The 26863-nt window shown below is 35.5% G+C and overlaps 1 protein-coding gene across 1 annotated transcript in view; it reads right to left on the minus strand.

Annotated features, from left to right (window-relative positions):
- IL1RAPL1 (interleukin 1 receptor accessory protein like 1) overlaps positions 1-26863 on the minus strand; it is a 574062-nt gene that overhangs the window by 292171 nt on the left and 255028 nt on the right. The window contains exon 2 of the mRNA XM_030459987.1: positions 8374-8653. Coding sequence (XP_030315847.1) covers positions 8374-8653 — 280 coding nt within the window. The remainder of the gene's footprint in view (positions 1-8373; positions 8654-26863) is intronic.

Consider the following 26863-nt stretch of genomic DNA (forward strand, 5'->3'; position numbering starts at 1 on the left):
TAGTTCCTGTTGCTTTTTTCCTCCAGTTCTCTCTATGATCACCAGCAATCAGTTATCTCATTGTGACACCATGAACTGTTTGGGTCAACAAACATCTTCCCCGTATGCACTTTAATGGACAGGAACATTGCAGAATGGGTGCTACTGAAACAATTTTTTTTTAAATGTCAAACTCCCCTCATTTTATTTACTGAAGTGTGGGTGCATAGTGACATGTGGATTGCCCAAATTCAGTCTTCTCCAGATCCAGTGCCATAGACATTCCCAATGTCTTGTAAATGCTCCTAGTGCCTCTAAAACCATCTAAAATAGTATTAGATACCTGTGTAACTGAATCAAGTCTTAGCTATGTTTTCACATTAGCTAAATTGTTCTCTGGCCTGAGAAGAAGGGAATTATCTAGGTGATTAAACTGAGTTGGATACCCACAGACAGTTTAGATACACAGAGTTAAGGATTTGATGGACAGAGATTTGAAATACAATTTGAAATAAGATGCTGAGAGAAAATTAAAACAATCATTTAAAATGTATGAGGCCCATACTAGGCCACACCTCGAGTACTGTGTCCAGTTCTGGGCCCCTCAGTTTAAGAAGGATGTAGAGGTCCTGGAGCAGGTCCAAAGGAGGGCAACCAGGCTGGTGAAGGGACTCGAGCACAGGCCCTATGAGGAGAGGCTGAGAGAGCTGGGGCTGTTCAGCCTGAAGAAGAGGAGGCTCAGGGGAGACCTCATTGCTGTCTACAACTACCTGAAAGGAGGCTGTAGCGAGGTGGGAACTGGACTCTTTTCACAGACGACCTTCAACAAGACAAGAGGACAGAGTCTTAAGTTGTGCCAGGTGAGGTTTAGGTTAGATATTAGAAAGAATTTCTTCACGGAGAGGGTGATTAGGCTATGGAACGGACTGCCCGGTGAGGTGGTAGATTCTCCGTCCCTGGAGACATTTAAAAAAAGACTGGATGTGGCACTCAGTGCCATGGTCTAGCAACTGCTCCGGTGGGTCAAGGGTTGGACTAGATGATCTCTGAGGTCCCTTCCAACCCGGCTAATTCTATGATTCTATGATTCTATGAATTGGCTGCTTTTTATACTGTTACTGGAAACAATAAGTAAAAAAGAAAGATAACCTATAAAAGAACTTTGGGGACAAAGAAAAAAAGGAAGCCATTGCTTTGAAGATATGTACAAGTCATTTTAGTTCTTCACCTTCGTATTCCATTTTCTCTAGTGCCTTGAAGAAAATAATATACTCTTGAATTACGTAACTATTATATGGAATTAACTTTATCATATTTTGTCCTTCTCCCACAGGTGCTAAATTGGAAGCTGATAGGCCACCTCTGTGACATTCAAACCTTTCAATCCTTTGCTAATATGGATTAGGTTATCTGGAGGAGAGCATAAAATGGATATAATACTGCCTACTCTTTAACAAAAGAGCAACCATGTTTCTTACTGCAAACAATGCATATTAATGCAATCTTAATGCAATCTATTTAATACAAATAAATTACAAAAAGAAATATAGTCATATTTTACTATTGTACTGAGATCTGAAGTGTTAATTTTTAAGTCAGAAAAATTAATTTAGTTTTGATAGAAGAACCTTGACAAAGTGTAAGAGACACCAGTTTGCTAAAAGTACTTTAAGGGAAAAAACAAACAAGGAAATCTGTAGTAAAGCAGTGGAAGCAATAGTCAGACTAAATTATTACTACATTCCCATATTTCAGCAAAAATCTCAACGTGAGAAGAATTATTAGTAAAAGTAACTTGGTATTAGATAACAAGCTTTTCTTCAAATAATTCTCTCCTCAAGTATTTTCATACCATTCCTCTAAGTTCAGAGATGTTAAAATGGGACATTAACAATGTCTTCTGCTCAGTCATATATAGCATATTCTTCTTTTCCAATGTCAACATCCATCCCCTATTCTGTGTAAGTACAGGCATATTACTTACTTTCCCCTCAGTGTAAATTAATACATCCTTTTAATGAAATCTTGCCTAAAACAGTTCTCCTCACTGACCCATTTAGTTTTCAGGCATGCTTACATCTAGTCCACAAAGACTGAATATTTAAAATCATAATTCCACCTACTGTAAATATCATATTCTTTCTTTATCTACTCACCACCATGCTTGCTTGTATGTTTTTCAGTGTCAAGTCCTAACTTAGCCAAGCAAGCAGCAAACACGAACTGGACTTCACCATCACACATAGCAATTTAACAATGAGAAGAGGTACCCTATGCTCACCCACCTATCTCTTTGACAATAGGCTTCTGTGTTTTTCTCATTCACATGAAAAGTATTCATCATATACAATAAAGATGTTAATGCCAGACAGCTGACCTCCTGCGGTGTCAGAAGCGCAGGGGGAATGCAGAATGAGTAGATTTCAAGCACCTGACTTCCAACAAGCATCAACTTCAAGAAAAGCCCAGATCTAGTTTATTTCTAGGAACTACCAGCTATGTTTTCCATCTGTATAGGAGTCAATATAGGCTTCAGCAACCCAACCTGTTTAAATTCCTATGTTAGCCTGAAGGCTTTCTCTACTCACCAAGGCAACCCCAAGTTCCAGTGAAAAAATTAATGGATGTATGACTAGTCTACCAAGCTTACATTTGAGAAGAAGATGTATCAAACCTTGATCACCATAAAAGACAGATTCCCTGTCATGATTACCAGAATGATTTTACATGATTTCACAGAAAAGAAAAACAAAAAAACAACAAAAAAACCCCCAAACCAAAACAATAAAACAAAAACAAAACCAAAAAAACCAAAAAACCCCAGGCCTTGAAGAAAGCTCAGACAAGCTTAAAAATGGAGTCTAGTACTAATGGAGGCACAGTCAATTGCCTCCCATACTCTCTAAAAATCAAATCAATTCAAAGGAGGGGACCACGGAAAGTCTATCTCCTGTGTGCAATAAATGTTCTGCTGAACTTGCACACCACTTGAAGGGGCTGTCAGAGTTGTTCATTTCTGTACCTATAATGTTGATTCAAACATTTGCATAACTCAAATGGTGCAGACATCTCTTTTTTTTTTTTTTCCTGCTTTCCTTTTACATCCCTCCAAACTAGGACCTCTAGGTTTCACTCAAAATGATCCAAATAAATGCAGATCATGAAAACTTGAAAATCTGCATTCCCAACTTCTTTGAAATAATTTTAAATCTTCTTCTAGTGCTCTTTTTCTGTTAATTACTTTACCACTGTGATGATGCTTTCTTAAAATAATTAATAGAATACCAGGCTCTTCTGAGAGTTATTTCTGTGTATTGATAATACATTTAGACGTCATTTAAGAAAGCTTCTTTCTCTCATGCATTGTCTGATTTCTTTGTTACTAAAAATTAAACAGAATCAGGGATCCCATGCAGATATTGGGAATACCGGGGTTTGGATATTGAAAGATAAACTGCTGCAAGGCTTTAATTTCAGATATTTTCTCTGCTTTGTTTTTTTGGTTTTAATTCAGATTTAACATCTAGTTATTTTCTGAACACTTAGTCCTTTTTTTTTTTTAAGATAATAATTGGAAATAACTGTTTAAAGATGTAAAATTATTTGTAAGTATATACAGCCAGGGTAAAAGTACAGATAATGTTTTACAACATTAAAGATAATGAAGAAATAGTGCATGTACAGTGCTTATGAAAAATTAATTGTACTTTTTTTTACTCACCATTTCCTTTGCTTAAAGCAAATATTTCCTTATATATTCTGTATCCAAGACTTCTAATAAAACATTAAATAATTGTGTGCATACATACTATGACTATGTGCAGTGTGCAATTTCTAGGAACAAACAGTATACATATAGAAATAAATACTCTTCCTGAATTGAATAGAACTTCATAATATCTGAAAGAACACTGGTAATTCAAGAAATTACTGAAGGGGATAGTTAAGCTCCATAGTCTCCTTAAAAAAAAAAAGAAAAAGAAATATCAAGGGAATTTTGTCTAATAACATGCTATTTTCATATATTGAGTTTATTGCCTAATGTTTATTTCACAAAATAACTATGTGTAAAAAAATGTTTTAATAAACTAGATCTATTAAACTACATTATTGTTTATTCTCCTACACTGTGATGCTTTTCAAAGATAATATGAAGCAGTTTTAGTTGAAAGTTTTATAGACAAAATTTATGTAATTTTATTTAAAATATCTCCAAAGGCATTCTATTTTATTTCTGTCTTAAACAAACCAACAAACAAATACTAACTGAACTATACAGCACAGGAGTTATGCAACTCAGCAGCCTAATGTCTGTGTGTGAAAGCATAAGTACATCTACATCTACATATAAAAACAAAAAAGGCAGCTACTGTGAGGTTGAGGAAAGATATTTAAAATACAGATAAACACCAAATATTAAAGCTCTTAAAAAATGAATTAGAAAGACATTGGAAGCATCTGGCTTCAGATTTGCAAGGCCATAAGAAGGGTATTGAAGCTAAATACAATTGCACAATACTCTGACTTTTCCTTCCTTCCTTCCTTCCTTCCTTCCTTCCTTCCTTCCTTCCTTCCTTCCTTCCTTCCTTCCTTCCTTCCTTCCTTCCTTCCTTCCTTCCTTCCTTCCTTCCTTCCTTCCTTCCTTCCTTCCTTCCCTTCCTTCCTTCCTTCCTTCCTTCCTTCCTTCCTCCCTTCCTCCCTTCCTCCCTTCCTCCCTTCCTCCCTTCCTCCCTTCCTCCCTTCCTCCCTTCCTCCCTTCCTCCCTCCCTCTCTTCCTCCCTCCCTCCCTCCCTTCCTCCCTTCCTCCCTTCCTCCCTTCCGTCCTTCACTTCATTCCTTTCCTTCCTTTCCTTCTTTTCCTTCCTTTCCTTTCCTCCCCTTTTCTACTTCATAACAGCCTATTTCTTCTTTTGCAATACAACCCATTGTTGTAACTTAGCATAAATCCCAGTCCAGTTTCCCTCTCATACCCCCTTGAAATGATGTTAGGTTAGGCCATCATTGAGATACTGTAAAAAGAAGTTCCCAGACAGGAATGGAAAAGACTGAAAAATTAAGAAAATGTTAGTCTGGCAAAAATATATGAGGTTTTTTGCTACTTAGTACTTACTCTTACACCAGCTTGAGTTGGATATATACATCAACTCTGTGAAGTTTATCTGGTTACATTTGCTTCCCATACACAACAAGCAATCATGTGATGTGGCATCCACTTAAAGACTTAATACTTTATATCTTATGCTTCCTAAAAATGGAAAATGCAGCAGAATGGTACAGTACTGCACCTGAAACTGACTAAATTACTTTCTTCCTTGAAAGTGGGGTATAAGCCCATACATTTTCTATCAGCTCATAGTCCTGCTATTGACTGTAGAAATCTGAAAGCTATTTCTAGCTGTCTATATCCTCATCTCCAGCTGTGGGTGTGCAGCAGTGCCTTGATAATAAGGTTAAGTCTTGATTTTCTCAGTTTCTTTATGGCAGGCAGCTTCCCACAGAAAGAAAAGTAGAAATAAGAAATGAAAGATGAGAGTATTTTGAACACTATTGAATAAGGATGAAGATTGTTTCTTTGTTACTGAAGGAAAAAGAGCAAGCCTTCATTACTATCACTAGCTTAATGTCACTGATAATGAGAATGTTTCTACCCAGTGAAACCCCACATTTCAATTGTAATGTAGTCACTGTATAAATCAGTTTGGTCCACTAACTATCCTTTCAACATTGTTCACTTAGTGCAATGCAGACTGTTCCACCATGTTTCTCTATAACTGCCCCATGCATTAGATATATTTCTCATCCTTACTGTTGCCAGAGGTAGTAAAGGCACAGAACTGTGAAGAAAGCAAATAGTAATTACTGGACTGTTCCACACCTTTAAGACTGAAATAAAAATTAGAAAGAGTCATTAACTCAAAGCATGCTTATACTTTTGCCCATTTGCCCTTTATTGCCTGCCCTCATGACCTCACAGGTACATCTCTTCTCCCTGCTCTCCTAGTCAAGTTACCTCAAACATCACACTGAATATGTTTTCTAAAAGGTAATTTCAAGCTCTTATCTGAGCTTCTCAACTGGGCTTTCAGAATTGAAATAGCTTATAGCATCATTCTGAAACATCATTAAGACCTTTTGTCATTAAAATAAACAAAAACTTCAAATCTACAAGAAAAAAAATACTAAATCCCATCCCAGCACTTTGCTCCTTGAAAGAAATTACAGCTCTTGTTATGAATTCTTCTACAGTTTCTTTGGTATATTCTATCAGTATCCAAGCATAAAGTAATAGTGAGGCTGGGATGGGATTTTAGTGATGAGACTGGAGGGCAGTAAAAAACAGTAGATAGCTTTTAGGTGTGGGCATTTTTCTACTCTATAGATAATTCTGTAGCAAAAACTTTGGAACACAGAGAGTACATAATATTGCCAGATGGTTTCAGTTCATCCTTTTTGTCAGCTAATGACTTCATAGTATAAGAATCTGAAGGAAGGGAAAAGAGAACCATTATATTTCTAAGTCATTAATAGTATATATTTCAGATTAAGATATCTAACACTTTATATTTGGAGCAGCAAACACTAAGTTTTAAATTTCATTCTAAATGGACATTCAAAACTTTGAAAGTAACCTTTGACTGTATGGACAAAGCACTCATAAAGGGGTATATACCTCTGATACTGAAATGAGGATTGTGTCTCCATTTGGCCATACATTTGAAGGGTTCCATCCAATAAATCTAAAGCTGTAACACTGATGTAACAAGAAACATAGAACTTCTTAGTAACATCTGTTTAATTGATACTTGCTCATTCTAGTGGGTGTCCTCAAGGCTTCGTCACAGTTCATAAGAGTATTCAGGATCACAAACTAGTTAGCACTTTATTTTTTTAAAATCTGCTGCCAATCTACAATGTATAAGCACTGACAGATGGAAATTAAGTACATGCTAAGAAAGCAGACTGTAGTTTCAAGGAGATTAGAATATGCCCTTACTGACCTCAAGTTTAAAAATAAATGCATTTAGAACAAGCATGAATACAGGTTAACATTGTAAACATATTTTAAAGTATAACACATTTTTAAAGTATCACTGTTTATCTAAATTCAGCATTTATCTATACTTCCTGGAAAGTGCAATATAATATATTAAATTTTTCTTTATCCAAACAAAGAGGATTAATTATGGTATTTAAATTAGCACCATTAAATAATTGAAAAAAAATTGCCATTTTAATGACTACTGTTACACACGTAATTTAAAAAAATCTCAACATAACTAAATATTCTTCTTATGTAGCATAACGTGCAGCATTGAAACAACACTTCTTTTAAAGAAAACAATCATCAGAAGAACTAAGTTGAAAATGCTACTGAACAAATGGCATGATAAAAAACATCTCACATGTTTTGTAAAGAGCTCAAAGAACAAATCTTTGTAAAAAAAAAAAAAAGGCATAAAGTGGTAGAAACTAAACTTCTCCAGGTTCTGGCAAAGTAATTATCTTATTTTCCTTGCAACATCAGAAAGCTTTGCTGTGTGCTCCTTGTTTAGCTACTCAGTTGCTTTACTCTTTCCTTATGACTCTCTGTTGAATGATTAGCAACACCCTTTTTATAAATTTGCTGAGAACACTGCTTCATATCTGCTCAACTAAATGCCATTATCAACTATTTCGTAACTTTGAACAATTAGTAGTGACTCTTCTTTTTTTGTGTCCAAATTCGAATTTGCAAAATCACATCATGCAGTATAAGGCTGTGAGAAAATTTTGACTGTAAAGGGATAGTAAAAAATATCTCAGTGCAAATCATTACAAATATTCATAAAGAAGGTGAACACCTACTTTGTAAAGCAGGAAGGAGAATCTAATCCAAGTTTTGGTTATAAAGCGTGATGCATCAAGCTAAATAGCTTTAAAATTGCAAATATGTCCATTATCAGGTTAAGATAGATGTGATTCTAGAGGATGTCTGCAAAAATGATGAAATTTAGGCTTCTGATTTCCTTAATGCAACTACTTTACATCAAATAATATTTTTTTACAGAAGTTAATTAAATTCTGCCATTACATAAAAACTTTTTAAAAATAAATCTGACTGTGCAAAAGAGCCTTTTTACTCTAGGACAGTGATTGTAACAGCTAACCCAGAATTAGAAGCAGGAACCCATGACTTATATATCCAGTCTCAACCATCTCATGCATTTTTTTTTCTATAATTTATGCAAATTTAGAGTAGTTACCACTTAAGATGAAACACTTCAAGGAAGGGAGTACCAGGTGGAGAAGAAGAAAAGGGAACACCGTCAGAAAACATACTTCTTCAGCACAAAAGACTCATTAGTCATTTTTCATCTCTGATTAATTAAAATACAGTATAATTAAATACAGTACCTTATAACACATGCATAAAGCCCGCTGTCTTGTACCACTGTTGGACGGAACCAAATGGAGTCTTCTTCTTTGCTCATTCTGGTTCCATCAAAAGCTATAGGTTCTTCAAAATCTCCGGGTCCAGAGCTTTTATACCACATTAAACTAAGTCCAGCACTCTGTGCTAGGGAGTAATTAGCTCTAATATATCCATAAAAGAGTGCACATTTTATACGAACAGGTTCTCCCACTAGCACTTGATATTTCTTGTAGTCCACAGACCAGTCAGTGCATCCATCAGCTAAAAGAGAAGAAAAAATTGCAAGATTATCAAAGGCTTCAGAAAGCACAATTCACACAGCAACAATCATTGTGAGAAAGCTCTGTATTTGAGAAAAGGTCTGGTTTTGATCCCTGAAAAATTAACTGTGTTTTCACACCATTGACATCATGTACTTGTCTATGCAGAACACACCTGTTAAGAGATTTTGTTTTAAATGTTAATAATTTCTGAGATAATGGAGCAATTGCTCTTTTTGCTTTTGTGGAACTCCACTATGACCAGTTATAAAATACTGGAGTGAAATTAATACAAAACAGAGGCCATTAGGTATGTGCACAAGTTATCACAGTCTGTGAGCTGATTTAATCAAATCCCTTCAGAGTAGCCATGTACATGAAAGAAGGCATTAGTTTCAGAAAACATCAGAACAAGGAACTGCAGTCCAACCAAGAAGTGTGACACTGCAAGTTAAATTTGAAGAAGGAGGAGAGACTTTTTATTAATAAGAGCAAAAAAAGAATGAAAGTGCAAAAAGACAGTGATGGAAAATTACTGTCAGTGTTTCCAATGGACTATTCAAAAACAAAATAAGGAGATATTTCTTGTAATTCTGGACTTTCTAGAACTATATTTAAATTAATACATTTGAATTATTCTGTTTAGTTGGTTTTTTTCTGTCCTAATTGGTAGTAGATTTAGAATAATTTTTATAATCATGAACTGTTGAATAGTGTTGACCAGTACCAGTACTGGCCCACAGTAACTGTTCCTCAGAAGGAAGTATGAGATTTGTTTCATCTTCAAAAAAATACCCCAAAAAACAACTGCCCCCCTTCCTGCCTTTTTTACCTAAGAATACAAAACCAACAAAAGGTATATGGATACAATGGCTTCCTTAACAAAAGCTTATGGGCTTAAACCATGGAAATTCATTATTAGGCTCATTCACTTAAAAACTCTATCTCCATCCTCAGCTCCCCCAGTCAGGCCCCCACTCCAGTCAGTAGAAAGCAATCAGTACATCCAAAGAAGAACATATTTAATCTTAAAATTATTATCTATGACTCATATAAATATTTGGTATTTGGATTTTCCACTTTTCATTTTAAATGAACTTGGGCAGCTAGCTAGCTTAGACAATCAGCTTTCACACAGCTAGTTTCAAATGCCTCTCATCCAAGAGTTGGTTGAATATTGACTTTAAGGGTGAATTCATTCTACAGTGCAAGAAAGAACAGTGTTAATGCTAAATATGGATAATGTTTTCATCTCTGTTTTTGCAAGAATAGAGTGTGAGTTAGCGATTAAGAATAATATCTGGATAATACAGCAGTACTTATTATACACAATAATGCAAAATTATACAAAATAATACAAAACAAGGACACAAACATCTCCACACACCACAAAAAGATGGAAAAAAAAGTCTCTACAAAATCAGAATCAATTTTCAATATGAATAAAATCAACACAGTTAAATATTTTGTATATCTTTGGATTGTGTCCTCCTATGTTTTCCTTTCAAGACCAGGAAGGGACAATAAAATGACCCTGTTCCAAGTTTTCATCTCAACAGCCTGTAGCTTTCTCAACAATCTTTACCAGGCCTTAAGAAGATAGATATGTACTCTTGAAGAAGTGAAAGGAGATAAGGCTACACTATTAGCTCCCCCATAGGACATAAGAAACTACCTTCCATGCATTTCAGAATTCATTTACATCTTTGATAATTTCATTTTTAATATTTCTGAAAGGGCATTCTCTCTGATATGATTCTACTTCACTCTGGTTCTAAATCCCTATGCCAAAAATGGATTAACATGCACATCTAAGCAGTGTTATTTCCATTATGTAAGTTACCAGGCAATAGCTTCTTCATCATACTTGATTATCAAATGGTAATCTTGCCTTTCATTGTCTAATAAATTGTCTAAACTCTTTAGTTTAGAATATTAATCTTTTTACCATGTTTTCTCTCTCAGGATATTTAATTCTAATAGTTCTCTGTTCCTTAAGTTTCGTGAATCCATAAGACCATATTGTGTATTAACACAGTCTGTTTCAAGCTTTTGTGTCAAATGGTATCCTTGGTATCCCTGGGATTCCAAGGTATCCTTGACTTCATTTCATCATTCTATTTCCCATTAAAAAGTGCTAATCAAAGTTTAGTTGAGCAGGCCTAGATGAACATGATAGAAGATATACAATACTACCATGCAAAAACAGAGAGAACATCAGCAAACTTTAAAAAATTTAACATTATCAGAGTTCAGGTCCTGAGTTTTAGGGAGAGCATTAATGATAGTTTGAATATGTAGGCATTGTATTTACATTATTGCTCTGTGAAACAGTTATTTCAGGTATATAAATTGGATTACATTTCTTTGAAAAAAGAAATACAAATCAATACCTCCTAAATGCATAGATCTGACTAAGTTTCACACCAGGACTTCATATCACAAAGTTTAACCAACATTACATTTTAGTGTACCTATCTACCAAACTGTTTTGTCATTTGTTGGCATTAAGCACATCAATCAGACAGCTTAAGGGAACATTAACTCAAGTAAATATGACTAGTGGCATGCTCATAACATTATAGATTTTTAATTTATGTTTTAATTAGTGGGGTACTCCAGAACTCAATAGTGGATCCAGTTCTGTTTAACATCTTCAGTAATGATCTGGATTATGGAATGGAATGTAACTCAAGCAAGTTTGCTGATGACACAAAACTGTCATGGTTGCCAGTAAACCAGAGGGTTGTGCTATCATCCATAAGGACCTCAACAATCTGGAGAAATGAGCTGACAGGAACCTCATGATATTCAACAAGGGGAAGTGCAAATTCCTGCATCTATGAAGGAACAAGCCAATGCACCACGATATTCTGCACAACAAGCTGGAGAGCAGCTTGACAGAAAAGGATCTACTCTCCTGGTGGACATCGAGTTCAATAAGAACCAGCAATGTACCATTGTGGAAAAAAAGACCAATGGTATGATGAGCTGCATTAGTCAAAGTCTACTAAGCACCGGAGAGACCACATGTGGAGTAGGGCACCAGCCCTAAGATCCTCAATACGAGACATGAACAGATTGGAGAGTGTCCAACAGAGGGTCCTGAAGATTGTCAAGAGACTGGGGCATCTCTTCTATGAGTACAGGATGAGAACTGAGGCTCTTTAGCCTGGAGAAGTAAAGGCTCAGATTGGATCTTACAAATCTTTATATATATCTGAAAGAAGAGCACAGGGGACTGAGTCAGGTTATTTTCAGTGGTGCACAGAGACAGGACAAGAGGCAGTGGTCACAAACTGAAACACAGGAAGTTCTCTCAGAACATCAGGAAAATGTTTTTCACTGTGAGAGTGATGGAGCCCTGACAACAGTGTATCAGTGATGTTGTTGAGTCTCCATCCTTGGACACAATCAAAAGCCAGATAGACTTTTCATCAAAAAGCAGCCCTAGGTGTCCCTGCTTGTGCAGGAGTTTGGAACAGATGACCTCCAAAGGTCCCTTCCACCTTCAGCCATTCTGTGATGTACATTCTATGATGTATTACAGTTACACTCAGTGACAATCTTAAGAAAACATTTGCTCTCTGTTCAGCATGGTCTTTCAGTGAAACGAACATGACAGTGTTTGTCTTGCTTCCAGAAATATCATACCAGTTAAACTCTGCCAGCACTGTCACTCTTGGAGCTGTGATAACTTTATTACAGCTGTAAGCTTTAATACCTTAAAAATCTTCTAGAAAATAACTCACACTACTTGCTCAGCCAATGTGACTTCATCATTATGAAGGTGCTAATGCAATTTTGACAGATGTAATAGAAGTTCATCATTCTCATCATGAGACCCTTCTGTGATACTTTGTGATAACAGTAATATTTCAGGAGATAACTGTCTATCTGTGCTTGAAATGCTCCTGTTGCACTGCAACTGTGGAATATAAACAGAGGCTTAAAAGCAAATAATGGAAATAATGGAAAGAAAAATAGACTATCATGTCCTTAAAAATGAGATTACTGTGAACACTCAGACAGATGATAGAACGCATGCAGTGTAACTGGCACTTCTATGCAGTATAGAGTATATGTTCATTTTTCAGTCTAGGGAAACTTGGATGTATCGAAAAACAAATTAAAATCCTGATTTCCAAATGAAGCACAAAAAAAAAACATTTTGAAAAAACCAAAGACTAATTGTATTATGCTGCTTTTTTACATTCACAGAAATCTTCAAATTTCTCTATTGATATTGGCACCTTAAAAATGGTACATATTGTCTTGTTGAACACTTGTGCTACTGCCTTCATAAACAGGCACATAGAAGAGTAAAAGCTTCATGTTCATCTAGGCATGGTAATATTAAATAGATTGAGGATTTCTAATCAGTTTTTTATTCTATCAGTGGTCCACTTCTATTTCGAATGGATTTTCCTTGTTTTCTTTGTGTATGAATCAGATATTGACTAAAGAAAATAGTGTCTCCCTTCTTAGTTATGGCTGCTACGGACACCTACATTTACACGGTCACAAAAAATGGTAGGGAAAAAAAAATATCTCTCGACTTATGTTTTTACTATATTCTCATCATAAAGCAGTCAAACATCTTTTATTTCATTTTATAAATTGGAAAATTCTTGAATAATTCAACAGTTTTGAAATTTCAGAACTGACAATGAGTAAGACCCATCTGGTTGCATTTCTGAGTGACCTGCTCTAGTTTTGGCCTTGCTCTGGCAGGGGTGTTGGACTTGATGATCTTCTGTGGTCCCTTCCAAGCCCTGATATTCTATGATTCTGTGAGCACCTAAGGGACCAAGCACTGGGTCTTGTTCCTAAAGCTGTAAACTTGCTGAGGGCATTAGTGTATGCAGAAATAAGATGGTACTATGTTGGGAGAGTAAATAGGATGGGTAGAGAAAGTGAACAAAGGATATTGTAGCACCACAGCTAAGATTTATGGGTAAATATGGGCCATAATTTGTAAAGAAAATGGGCTTCCCTTAACTGGGTGTACATTTAAAAAATTTCAAAAGTTTAGCAACTGTAAGGATTGTAAGGATTACTTTCCTTTAAACAATTTTCACACAGTATTTTACTATCATAATGAAAAAAAATGAACTATCAATCTATTTTTGTTATATTTTTATAGGGTTTTTTTTTTGCTTTTTGCTTTTGCTTTGACTAACTAGCAATAAAGAAGTAAAAAGAAATAAAGAAAAAAGAAATCAAGATTTTATACTTTAGAGCACACTCGTTACAGTGCCTGAGCCAATTAGCTCTATGCAACTTAACACATGGTATTCTCATGTGTGTTCTCATTATGAAGAAATGCAAAGACTGTCTATTTTTGGTTTGTATATCCTTTTATTTTCTATAAAAATTCACTCCAAGAGGCATGAAGAAGCAGAGCTTAGAAATGAGTCACAATATGGAGATGAGAAAGAGAACATGGTCAGTTCTACTCATAGACCACTTAGATATTGTGCTTAGTATAAAATGGGTTAAAAAAAAAGATTAAAAAAAAAAGCATTTATCATTAGTATGAACATTTTCAAATAACCACTTTAAGTTATTTTATACATGATTAAATTTTATTTTGCACCAGTACTGCTACTGGAGTTTTGCACATTATCATGCTGCACTTCTGTTGTAGTTAACACTTTAATTTTGAAATCCCATTTTTCATTCTCTTAAAAATTAGTGTAAGGATTATACTGTAGGCTAAACTTACATATGTCATTCTCACTCTCGAAGTGTGTGATGGTTGGTATGGAGAAATGTCAGTAAGGGAAAAAGAAGATGCTGAAGAAAATTTGAGGGAGACAGGAAAATTATTTTGGATACCATTATCTATTAAATAAGTTAGCCCCTAAAAATTGGAGAAAAAAAGAGGAAAAGAGAAGACCAGATGTGGTTCAAGTGCTAACTAGTAATAGTCAAAACATTAGTTTGTTATCAACGCTGTTGTACTCACAAATCGAAAGCAGGGCAGCATAAGGTCTGCTATGAATAAAAATAATTCCATCCCAGACAGTACATAAATACCTAACCTTTTGACTGCTATCTTTTTTCAATTATTCATTTTCAGCTCAGACACTTAAAGAGGTTAAGGTTGTTTAGGCTGGAGAAGAGGAGGCTGTGAGGTGACCTTATAGCAGCTTTCCAACATCTGAGGGGAGCCTACAAGAAAGCTGGGGAAGGGCAAGGGGAAATGGTTTAAAACTTGAAGAGGGGACATTTAGGAAGAAATTATTTTCTGAGAGTGGTGAGACACTGGCACAGGTTGCCCAAGGAAGTTGTGGCTGCTCTCTTCCTGGCAGTGTTAAAGGTCAGGGTTGGATGGGGCCTTGAGCAACCTGATCAGGTGTCCCTGCCCATGCAGGGGGGCTGGACTAGATGATCTTTCAAGGTCCCTTCCAACCCCTTTCTGAGATTTCTGTGATAACAGATATTGTTAGATTTTTGATGAAGTACTTTGTGTATATGTACACAAGAATCCAAGATTAAGAAAGGGAATTTTTTCCCTTCTCATTTACATTTATTTTTAATCCCAAGAGTCCTTTGAAACTGTCTGTGTGATTGACGTGATAGAAAACTAAAGTATTGCTATTAATCTGAGGGTGGCTACCAGCACCCAGCACCATAAAAATTAGAAAACACAAGCTAACTAAAATATGAAACTTCAGCATTCTGAATTTGGATTTTTTTAAATTTAAGTATATCCCCTTTATAACAAAAATGACCATCAAAAGTGGAATATAGCTGACTGGAGGAAAAAAAAACCCCAAAAATTAAAGAAATTAAAAAAGGAAAATGTATTCAAGACTACAAGGAAATCTTCCATATGTACGCAACCCTGGAATAATTTATCATCAAAATGCTATAGAAGGAATATATTTGCTTATGAAATAGAGATTAATTTTTAATTGAAGACGTTTTTATGATCTATGCTCTTTTCCTGCAGATGCTATTAGGTACAAAACATGGTAGTTTAAAGGCAATACAAAACAATGAAAGACTTAGCAAGGAACAACAATATTAGCTGAACTTTAAAGAGAAAATATTAACTACAGTAAATCTTCACTCCATGGATTACAAAAAGTCATTATAAATCTGTTTGTGCACCTATTTTCTGTTTTAGAAGAACCCATATTATTATAGTATCTGGCATTTTCCTTCCTCTTTTTTTGTCCATATTAAGTCTAGAAGCTAAAGCTTATAAAAGATATTAAATTTTGTAAATCTTTGCTCCCTAGTTTGACATTTCCTCTGTTCTCATATGCCACATGTTTGACACACTTGAGACAGCTTACCAAAGAGAAAGAGGTCACCAGAGTAATACAGTAGTTCAGTACTTTAATCTCATTAGGCAAAGAAAATGAAAATCTTTACTGTTTGAGTTTGAGAAGAAAACTTTGCTTCTTTAACCAAAGCTTGCTTTAAAGCTTACCATGAATGTTTTGGTTGAAGCAATACTAAAGAAATAAAATAGATTTAATTGAGTTAGGAATCCAAATCCCACAAGACTCAGATAAAAAGCTTCCTCAGGTACCTTTATGGATGTGTCTAGATGCATTGAATTTCAAAGGCTAAATCAAATATAAGAGCATTTCCCTTTCCCTCCTTATGCTCTATCCCAGCATACATCTGAAACAAATTTAAGAGTTTTCAGATAAACCAAGCAACATCCATTCCTATATTCAAATATATTTTTGAATCCTCATTCAATTGACTACAAATATTTTTGGAATTGAATACTTCATTCAGAAAATCATTCACATCTGAAATTGGAAGAGAAATTTTTTATGCATTATGAAATGAATTTTCACTCTAATTTAATGAAAGGACACAGAACATTTACTTGAGTGAGGAACAGCTTTTTCCTACAGTGCCACTGGGACTCCTGATCAGGTCAGATGATTCAGATTTACCCTAGCAGCAGTGCTTATCACATACAAAATCCTTGCAGCCATAAAACCTCTTGATAACTTATGAAAGGTAAATTATGCTACTAGATTTTGAATATATAACACCAAAGTTGTATAAGAGAAAGGATTTGGACTTTGGACACCCAAATCACAACTTGTAAGATAAACAAATAATGCAATTTTTTGTTTATTTACTTCAAGATTTGTTTCAATTTACATCAAAACGAAATTCCACGGATTGGTTCAAAACAGCTTCAAAAGATGTATTTCTACTGCTCTTCACTCTAAAGCTATGTAATTTAGCAGACAATCATTGAAAACTTAAGCCTTGTAAATTCCACTGAGCATAAAAGAAATCTATATTACAGGAAGAAAAATAATAATAATAATTTAAAAAATCTTGCACTGTCTCTTAAATATGTTTGCATGCCAGACAGGCAAAGTGCCACTTGACACTTCTCAAGGCAGAAAGTAATGCATTCTGCTCCGTGATGTTCTCCTACTTCAGACTTTTTCCTGAGTGTTTAAACATATGCAACTGAGGCATTTGTATGATATTTAATTGGAACACATTACGCTCCTGTATTTGCTGCTAATCATCAAGAGGGTGATCATTAAGAAGGGTTTGCTTTCCTGATGCAACAATTTGGTCGGGGGAAGAGACAGTATTTGTTAGGAAAGCAGTAGCCATTAACCATAGCAGAACTTACAACCAGAGGAAAAATGAAAACTGTGATTTTCAGAATACCCCTTTGCTTTGAATAAATTCAATCTCAAGGTTCATTCTTTTCCACAGGTTAGACAGATTCCTTAGGTGACCAGGAACTATTTTCTGTAAGACGTTAGTCTATGCTTTCTTAGCCATCAGATGGATCTACATGGGATGTATTATCCAGCAGTGTGCCCAGGTGGCCAAGAAGGCCAATGGCATCCTGGCCTGTATCAGGACCAGTGTGGCCAGCAGGTGCAAGGAAGTGATTCTGCCCCTGTACTCAGCACCGGTGAGGCCACACCTCAAGTCCTGTGTCCAGTTCTGGGCCCCTCAGTTCAGGAAGGAGATTGAGGTCCTGGAGTGGATCCAAAGGAGGGCCAACTATGTAGCAAGACAAACCTCTTTTAGGGTACAGCGCTTCAAGGTCCAACCAGGTGTTCCTGCAGAGACTCACGAACAGTGCTCGGAGCCTATAGCCACAGGGTTGACTAGCTTGGATCGGTGCTGTTGCTCTGAGAGCAACTGATCTCTCTGCTGGCTAGCTCAGGAGTGAGATGAGCCTGGGAGTTTGAGCCTCACCTTTTATTGGCCCCCTAATCCTGCTCATGCGCAGTGGGGGCCCACCCTAATTGGGCACAGGTGGGCTTGACATAAACTCATGCTCACTCCCTGGCAATTAGTGGCACCTGGTTGCCTTGTTAAACAGCTAGGCTGGTGAAGGGACTCGAGCACAGATCCTATGAGGAGAGGCTGAGGGAGCTGGGGGTGTTCAGCCTGGAGAAGAGGAGGCTCAGGGGAGACCTCATCACTCTCTACAACTCCCTGAAAGGAGGGTGTAGCCAGGTGGGGGTTGGTCTCTTTTCCCAGGCAACTCTCGGCAAGACAAGAGGGCATGGTCTTAAGTTGTGCCAGGGGAAGTTGAGGTTAGATATTAGAAAGAATTTTTTTATGGAGAGGGTGATCAGACATTGGAATGGGCTGCCCAGGGAAGTAGTGGATTCTCCGTCCCTGGAGATATTTAAAAAGAGACTGGATGTGGCACTCAGTGCCAGGGTCTGGTAACTGCGATGGTAGTGGATCAAGTGTTGGACTTGATGATCTCAGAGGTTCCTTCCAACCCAGCCAGTTCTATGATTCTATGATTCTGTGGTCCAAAGAAGCCTGGCACATAAAGCCAACAGGAATAGGGATTATGGCATCATGTAGGATTTTCCTTTCCTTAAAAGGAAAGTTTAAGGAAAGATTTTTCCTTAAAAGAAAGTTTATTTTTTCCTATAAAATAAAAACCAAACAAAACTAGATATACTAAAATATGCTTTCTGTTAAGCCAAGTACTGACATGCCTGTCTGAATGATGAAGATATTTCATTAATCCAGAGTAAGCACTCTACATGACTGCACTGGATTAAAAAAAAATTCTTACTCTATATTTTAGTTAAGAGTATAGCATATGTTCCTACTTGAGTTACAGGAAAAAATGAGCTACAATTATTCTGCATTTGTTCAAAAATCCACTAGTGTAAAAAAATTCAATAGAAATGTCTAGAATTTAAATTATAGAAACTGGCCTACAAACTGCTTTCCAGTTACTGAAGGAATGAACATTTTTATAAAGGAATTCAATGAAATTAGAAATTGTAAGAGCACCTTATAAGCCAAATATTCCATTGAGAGTAACTTTTATTGAGTGATGCTTCACTGTTTGATCTCAGAGCAGCCTTTTTACTACCTCAAATGCACGGAGGTAAAGAAAACGCTAGTATATTCTTCAAGATAAGGTCACAGACCTGAAATAGATTTTGATCTGTGATTATTTAAAATTTCCTCAGGGATCGTTCAATTTAGTAACAAATTCACCTTCTATCTTCACTGTCCCTCTCTGTACATATATGCACACCTAAATACACAATTTAATTATTAATGATGAATTCAGCAGCAAAGTATAAGGAATAATGATGAGACTAAATATGAGTGCAAACATGAGCTGTGCAATTTGAGGGTCACTGGTTTCCTAGCCTGATGCTGATACTATAGGAAGGCAATATGTGGACTTTGAAAACAGTTGAGATTTACGTCATAAGAGAGGATATGTGACTGAATTAGTCAAATAGGCATAGATGCCATCATCTGTACAGACAAAGATGAATTTGTGTTTATACATCCAGACTAAGAGGAAAAAGGATTTAGGACTTTTTCTGTCAGGAAAAGGGAACTGCTTCTCTATTTTTTTCTTCCCCAAACTAAAGGGAACCAAACTAGGGGAATTAAGTAGAAAAAAAAGAGTACATTAAACCTTTCAGAAAAAACATAACTTGATAAACCTGAGAGGCAGAGAAGAAGACATATGAAGAAACAACATAGTTAATAACTTTCACATATTTATGAACACCAGTGCTCTTTCTTTTGTCATGTTTTGTTTTCAAGCCTTTTCTTCATATAAATTCAACAACAAATACGGACAATTTCTGGAAGAGTTCATATTGTCTCCTCAAATCTCCTTTTTCCGAGATAAATAATATATACTTATTTAAAAAATGTTCCAAGACTAAGTTTATGCATGAATGTGTTCGACTGCTCTAACATATGTTAAGCTCTATGAGATTTTCCTTCTGGAGAGGACTGCAATTTCTGGTAGAAAGATGTAAGAAGATATAGAAGAGACTAAATTTGCAACATTCATTTCTGAGTTTCTAGGAATTAAAATATGGGGAGGAAATTTCAGCTGAATACAAGATCCTTTTTGATAATCAAGGTCTTAACCTTTCTGGACTTCCTGCAATTTCTGTGCTATTCAATAAGAATAATTGGGATGTTTTCATTTCTTCAGTGGTTGTTTAGATACCAGGTTAACTCTCTGAAATGAAGATTCAGAAGGAGAGTGATAATCTTCCAGGACTCTCTAAGGAGGCAGGGAATAAAACAATATATGTAAATATGCAGATATATATGTAGGATTTGGGTTTGTTTTGTTGGTTTTTGTTTGTTTGGGGTTTTTTGATAGGGCTCTTTTTAGTTTTGGTTTTCTTTTTTTTTTTTTTTTTGGGGGGGGGGTTGGTTGTTTTTTTGGGTTTGTTTTTTTTTTTTACTTCCTTCTCCTATGTAATCTATTCTGAGTTAAAAAAAAAAACAACTAACAGCACTGATGACAGATTTATAAGGCAAGGTGAGATTACCTTTTAGGCTCACCTGAGTTGACTGGTCAAGAAACAGCCCAATATTAACACAGCAGAGTGCACAATATTTGAAGTTTTGTACTTGGGGTGGGGAGCAGCTCTGTGCTAATGAGACTGCACAGTTTCCAGTCTGAAGAGCAGAGAGCTGCAATGCTCAGAACTGTCAGTGCAGGCATCTCCAAGTAATGTATAATTCCTGCCTTCCTTTCAAAGATCAGCTCAGCCTCTGAAAGCAGTCACAGAAATTACATTAACCTCTCATTCATTTTTTCACACACCTCCCCCAGCGTTTTATAGCTAGTGCCATTCATTGTTCCATTTTATAGTAATAAATTAATGTCAGTCCAGTAGCTCAGGATGACTGTTCACATGGTATTTTTCAGCATATTAGCCAAACAGCAGGAAAAGTTGCATGTGTCTCCCATTTGTCACTCAAGTCTAATTGTATACTTGGGTTTGCAACCAGCTTAAGAAATAATATTGATCAAGCTTCTCCTCGACACAGGCTTCTTAATACAAAGGAGAACTTGTCTTTGAGAGTAAAATTGTCTCCAGCTAAGCAATGTTTTCCACACTGATGTTTTGCATTCTGTAGGTAAACTTAGCTGTTACATGGGTCATCAGCAGTTTAATTACTCCAGTTCTCTAAGGTTTGATCTTTAATGGCAATAAGCACACCTGAGGAAAAGGCTTTATATTGTCTGTGGCTTAACCAGTGCCTTAACAAATGTCTTTGTGGCTTAACAAAATATTCCACCAGCATGAATATAAAGATTATAGCTTGAGAGACAAGATTTGATTAATATGAATTACCCCAATTATGGAAGATTTTGATATGAATCTTTTTTCTTTCCATCATCATTTAAAATTAAAGCCAATATTTTTCTAAAGGATTGCTTTTATTTTAATAAATTCATGTTATGATACCCAGAGCTACAATCAGAAAACAAAATAAAGATATAAGGTAAGATAATGTGCCTCCTGAAAAGGCAATTGCAAATCACTAAGTCAACCAAGAAATGTAGGCAATGAAAAAAACCAACAAAATAAATAAGAAAAAAACCCTCTATATCAAATCCACTGTGTAGTATGTGTGAAATTTGATGGGATTAAACCTCACTGCATGGCACATGGTGTATTATTTCACACATTTAATAAAGCAAATAAATGGGATGAGGCATTTAAGCATTAATTGCAAGATTCTCATAGCCATCATTCTCCTGAGTTTTGTCTTTCCTGAGAAGTGATTCTGTAAATGGTGACAGGCAAAAAAAGAAAAAGATATTTTCACCTGTAGGCATTGAATGATCAAATTCAAAATCCATGTTTCATAATTAATTTGAAACACCTTACATGATTATACATGAACTCTAGACAACATGACTTTTTATTATAGTAAAAATGTTATTAGAAGCTCTGTAGTTAAGGCCACATCTACAGAAAGCAGGATTAAAATTTCTCCTTTTTACAACTCAAGGGTTGAATCTCTTTTACAGAGTTAACATGGTATCTGCAGAACTTTTTTTTTTTTCTAAAAGAGAAAAATATAATACTAAACTGATCCATTGATCCACTCTGTATTTCACTTTCATCTTCAAGATGCCTGCTATTTTTCTTCTCAAAATCAAAATAATCATGCAGTTCAAGCTTAACATTCTATTTGTATGTAAATAGCCACATTTTAGACAGGTCATATTTCAAAACACATTGTATTCCACTTGTGCATTATAACCTCCACAAAGAATGGAAAAGGCAACCTAAGAGCTTCTTTTCTCTTTCCAACTTTTCATCATCTCAGCCTATCTCAATGACTCGCTTGTATCTTCAGCTTTTTGAAAACAAGATAACTGCAGAAGCTTAAGAAGAATTATCTGTGCAATTCAGAGAAAACAGGTTGCCTGCAAAATTGGGTCAATCTTAAAAAAAATCTTTTTAGAAAGAAACTTGGAAAAGAAAGCAAGGGGACACTATTAAACATTAAACTCAAAAAAAATTCATTTTACTTTTTGAAGCTGTTAAATTTTGTGTTCATAATACCATAGAACAACATAGAATTTAATATAAGATATTAGCTCTTGAAATAAAGCTTTTACTAGACTTGAATTTTTGAATTTTTTCTCCTTTGTTTGTGCCAAACTGGTCAGAAATTGTTTTTCATAGCAAATACAGATTTTTAAATGAATCCCCCTTCACAAAATTGTATTAATAGCCTCTGAAATTGCCTTATCTAGTAATTTTTTTTTTCCTTTCCTTGAGATCTTCCTCAATAAAGAAGTTTCCTGACTCAACCCTAAGTCAGGAGCCACTCAACTAAGTGCATATGGCCTGCACAAGAAACCATCAGCCTCTAAGGAAATGTCTTCTTCCTTCCCACTCAGCAAACTGATAACAACAGGACTGTCATATCTGGGTTTGGGTTTCTGCTTAGTGGGAAAAAATACCTTCAGATTTTGCATCTAAATTGTAACAGAGATGCCAGGTATATGTCTCCTCTGCTGTCTTACATAGTGCTTTTTTTTTTTTTCCATGTTGATGGAAGGGATCAGCAGAAGAGAAAATTACAGCCCAGCTAGCTGATAATGTATTGTATGGATTAAAAGATGTATTTGTTTAAAAAAGAGAAAATCCCACTGCAGCCAAGTGTGGCAAAACAGTGAGAAAAGGGCAAATTAGTAAGTGCCAGTGGACTCATGAAAGACTGGGGCTTGGCAAAAAGCTTTTAGAAAGAGAATGCATTTCTGTGCTTTGTTTTCCAAGTGCATCGGAAACTTTCAACTTGACAAGAAAATTATTTAATGCATAAGTTTTTCCCTTCATCTTTGACTTCTCTGTTCATATTAACGTATACAAAAAATTAAAATACAAGCAAATCTATTAGAATACTAATAAATACCTTGACAAGGAGATAGAAAAAATCTGTTTACAACTAACAGCCTTATGTGCCAGACATTTTGTTTCCAGATTGAAATATCCTGAAAATCTATTGTGAAAAGCATGTTTAAAAGACCCACTTGAATAGCTGGTCCCATCAAGGCACTCTAACATGTAGAATTACTAATTCCTTCATGAACTGGGCCCTATTGAGTAAGTGACTACATAATCTAATAGTAAAACCACCTCAGATAAAAGACAACAAAATTAAAGTCTAAAATGTTGGAATTAAAAAAGTTGCACAGTAAATATGTGGTAATGAAAAGTCATTCAAAAATAAATAAGAAACAGAAAATTTCATAAATTGATATTGTGATCTTTTTCTTGACTTGCCAACAGCTTCTTAGCTTTTAATTCAATCTGCATATAAATGTATTTTTCTTTTATTAGACAACTATTGCCATAATAAGATCCATTTCACCAAAATGAATATGTAGAGATACTAGAGGTTAATGAAAATAACCCTTCACATGAAAATATGCAATATCTAGTTGAACAATAAATGAAAGGCAGTATACAGAAATAAAAATGGAATCCACCAAGTTCTATCAGAGAGTAAAACTAGTCCTAGACATTGCAAAGTCTACATTTATTGTAAAGTGTGTCTACTAAGTACAGACTTTGAGAGAAGAAAAAAAATTCCCAGGTTTTCCTTTTCTTAGTAAAATAACCCACTGTTTTTATTTGCAGGATCTGGCTAGATCTTCTGATTGTTGTCTACAAGCTAAAACAATGGAGGAAATAGGGGTTCTAATATCAATTCTTATCTCAAAACCACTTAAATACTTTTTTTTTTTTTTTTACAATCCTGTTGGAGATCACTTAATAATCTCCTACCATTCATGCTTAGAAACCATCTTCTAACTCATAGCCCAAATTTAATTTATGCCTTACTTTTACCTAGTGAATTTAAATTTGTACTTCTTTGTGCAAGGGTGCCTTATTTGTTTTCTCTTATTTGTGACTAGCTATTTTTATAGCACTACAACCACCTTATGGTCATTTCTTATGCTTATCTGAAATGCAGTGGGGAAAAAAAAAATTGACAAAATGTCTTGATCACTTCTAGCACATGTGTAGTACATCCCGCCTCCTATGAAAAGCTGGGATATTACTAGTAGCACCAAGAAGCATATTTGTAGCATAAAATTATATTAACAAACAATGTTTTGCCTTTTGAAACTACATAAAAAAATCTTGGAACAAACATACTTTAAAGAAAAAATTACAAAACAAAAGCACTGAAAATAACTGCTTCAGCTACTGATACAAGTTTGCCTGTATCAGATGATAGATGACCTTAGTAATTTTAATAAATACTTAAAGAAATATTTATCAATAACCTTTCAGTCCTCAAAATGGTCACACCAGGCTATATTCAGTGACTTCCTTTAAGGGTTTCAATTTGATTAAAACAATTCAATTTTATCCTACAGTCCACAGAAAAAAAATATTGTCTTCCTTTTGTTAAATTTTCCCCTGTGTTTCTTACTAAACAGATTCACAACTATAGATTCATAACTGAAAAATGGTTATGCTACCCGACAGAATTTGAGATCACTCCAAGAGAACAGTTTGCATTCTCTGTTTGGTCATTATGATATATTATTGACATTTTAGATCTATTACAAAAGTACACACCATGAAGCAGTGGATCTCAATACAGCAATCAGAATGAACGTGTAATCGAGAGAAAATAATGTCATAAGCAATATATTTATTTTACCAAGAGATAATTTTTAAGAATGACCTAACTTGTATATTATAACACATACAGAAAAGTAACACTGAACTTGTTTTTCTATCTATTCAATAGAGAAAGATGCATGAGGGAGCAATCTGGAATGTATAAATTAAACACTTAAAATTAGGTGGTGACTAAACTGCCTGTGTATGCAGATGGAGACCCTGAGAACTGATTCCTGGGAGGAGAGACCTCATCTTGGGCTGGTAACCCCAGCACCTGCCCCTGGCCTCCTGTGCACCTCTGCTGCAGGGACAAATCATCTGCCTGCACACAACCTGGTGAAAAACAACAAATTGCAACAGCACGACAGAGTAATTAAAACCAAGCTCATTGCCAATTTACCTAATTATATGAGATTATGAATTCTGATGGGTCCTGAAACAAGGGTGGGAAAATGCAAAGGGACATTGTGTTGAGTAGCCACAGACTATAAACACTACAATGTCTAAGGCAGAGCACCAGCACTTGTGTAGATCCATAGAATCATCACCACCATGGTTGGAAAGGACCTTCAAAATCAAGTCCAACCATCAGTCCTACACCATTGTAACCACTAAATCACCTGAAGCACCACATGCACCTTTTTATTGAATAGCCCTAGGGATGGTGATGCCACCACCTCCCTGGGGAAACAATTCCAAAGCTTCACCACTCTTTCAGTGAAGAAATTTTTCCTAATATCCAATCTGCGAGCAGAGCACATACCCATGATCACAAATGAACTTATACTTTTTTTTGCTAAAAGGATAGAATAAGGCCCAGTTTCCTAGTGGAAGGAAATCATATCTCAGCTTTTTAGTTTTGTGTTATTAACAATATACTTTCTCCATATGCCTGCCAAGGAGAATGTTGGAAGGGGATAGACAAAACTAAGGTGAGAACCATTGGTTGAGTGTATTTCCTCTCCTTCTAGCAAAACACAAAATGACTCCCTTTTGTGAGTAAGAGTCTCAAAAAAAAAAATCTGCTATCAGCAGCTGTCAAGCATGTTTCAAGCTAGCTAGTCTGTATGAAGAAAACAGGCAACTGAACCAACCCAAGGGCTGAAGTCAACCTTCAGTGTTCCACAGCTCAAAAACATTTCAAAATCCACACAAATATATTACAGCAGATTGGTTTCAACGAGGGATAAACAAATGCACATCCATCTAGGAAAACAATGCTCTGTTGTACACTTTGTCCTTCTCTGTAACTCCCCCTCCATTGTTCATTCAATTTTAATTCCTTCTCAATTATGTTTTTCTGAAGAATGACCAACTCAGGGATTGCAGCTCTGAACTGCATGCTTTCTAGCTAGTGAAAAATGTATGTGTTCTAGTAGGTGTTCTTGCCAAGACAAATACAATGTAAAAACATAATGATTTTCATTATTAAGCCTGCTTTGTTGGATATGGGATTTTCAGAGTCCTTGAATTGAGTGACAATATTACCTGCTATAAGAGATTAGGTAAGCAAGTGCTAATTAAATGGCTGGACAACAGCCAAGCTATCATAGCTAAACAAGAGTTACCTGAACAGATGCATCTCAAACTAAGGCAAGAGACACTACTTTAAAAGTATGTCTGTTTTTTTCAGCTCACCAAACTTTCCAGATGACACAGTCATGAAACTTGCAAAAATAATTGATTTTGTGGTTTGGTTTTGGAAAGAATAGAAAAGTTGAATTTAAAAAGTTTAAAAAACACCTAACAAAACTCTCAGTGGCATAAAAACTGCAACACAA

This window comes from Calypte anna, chromosome 1 (genome assembly GCF_003957555.1).
Source record: "Calypte anna isolate BGI_N300 chromosome 1, bCalAnn1_v1.p, whole genome shotgun sequence".
In the NCBI taxonomy this organism is placed as follows: Eukaryota; Metazoa; Chordata; class Aves; order Apodiformes; family Trochilidae; genus Calypte; species Calypte anna.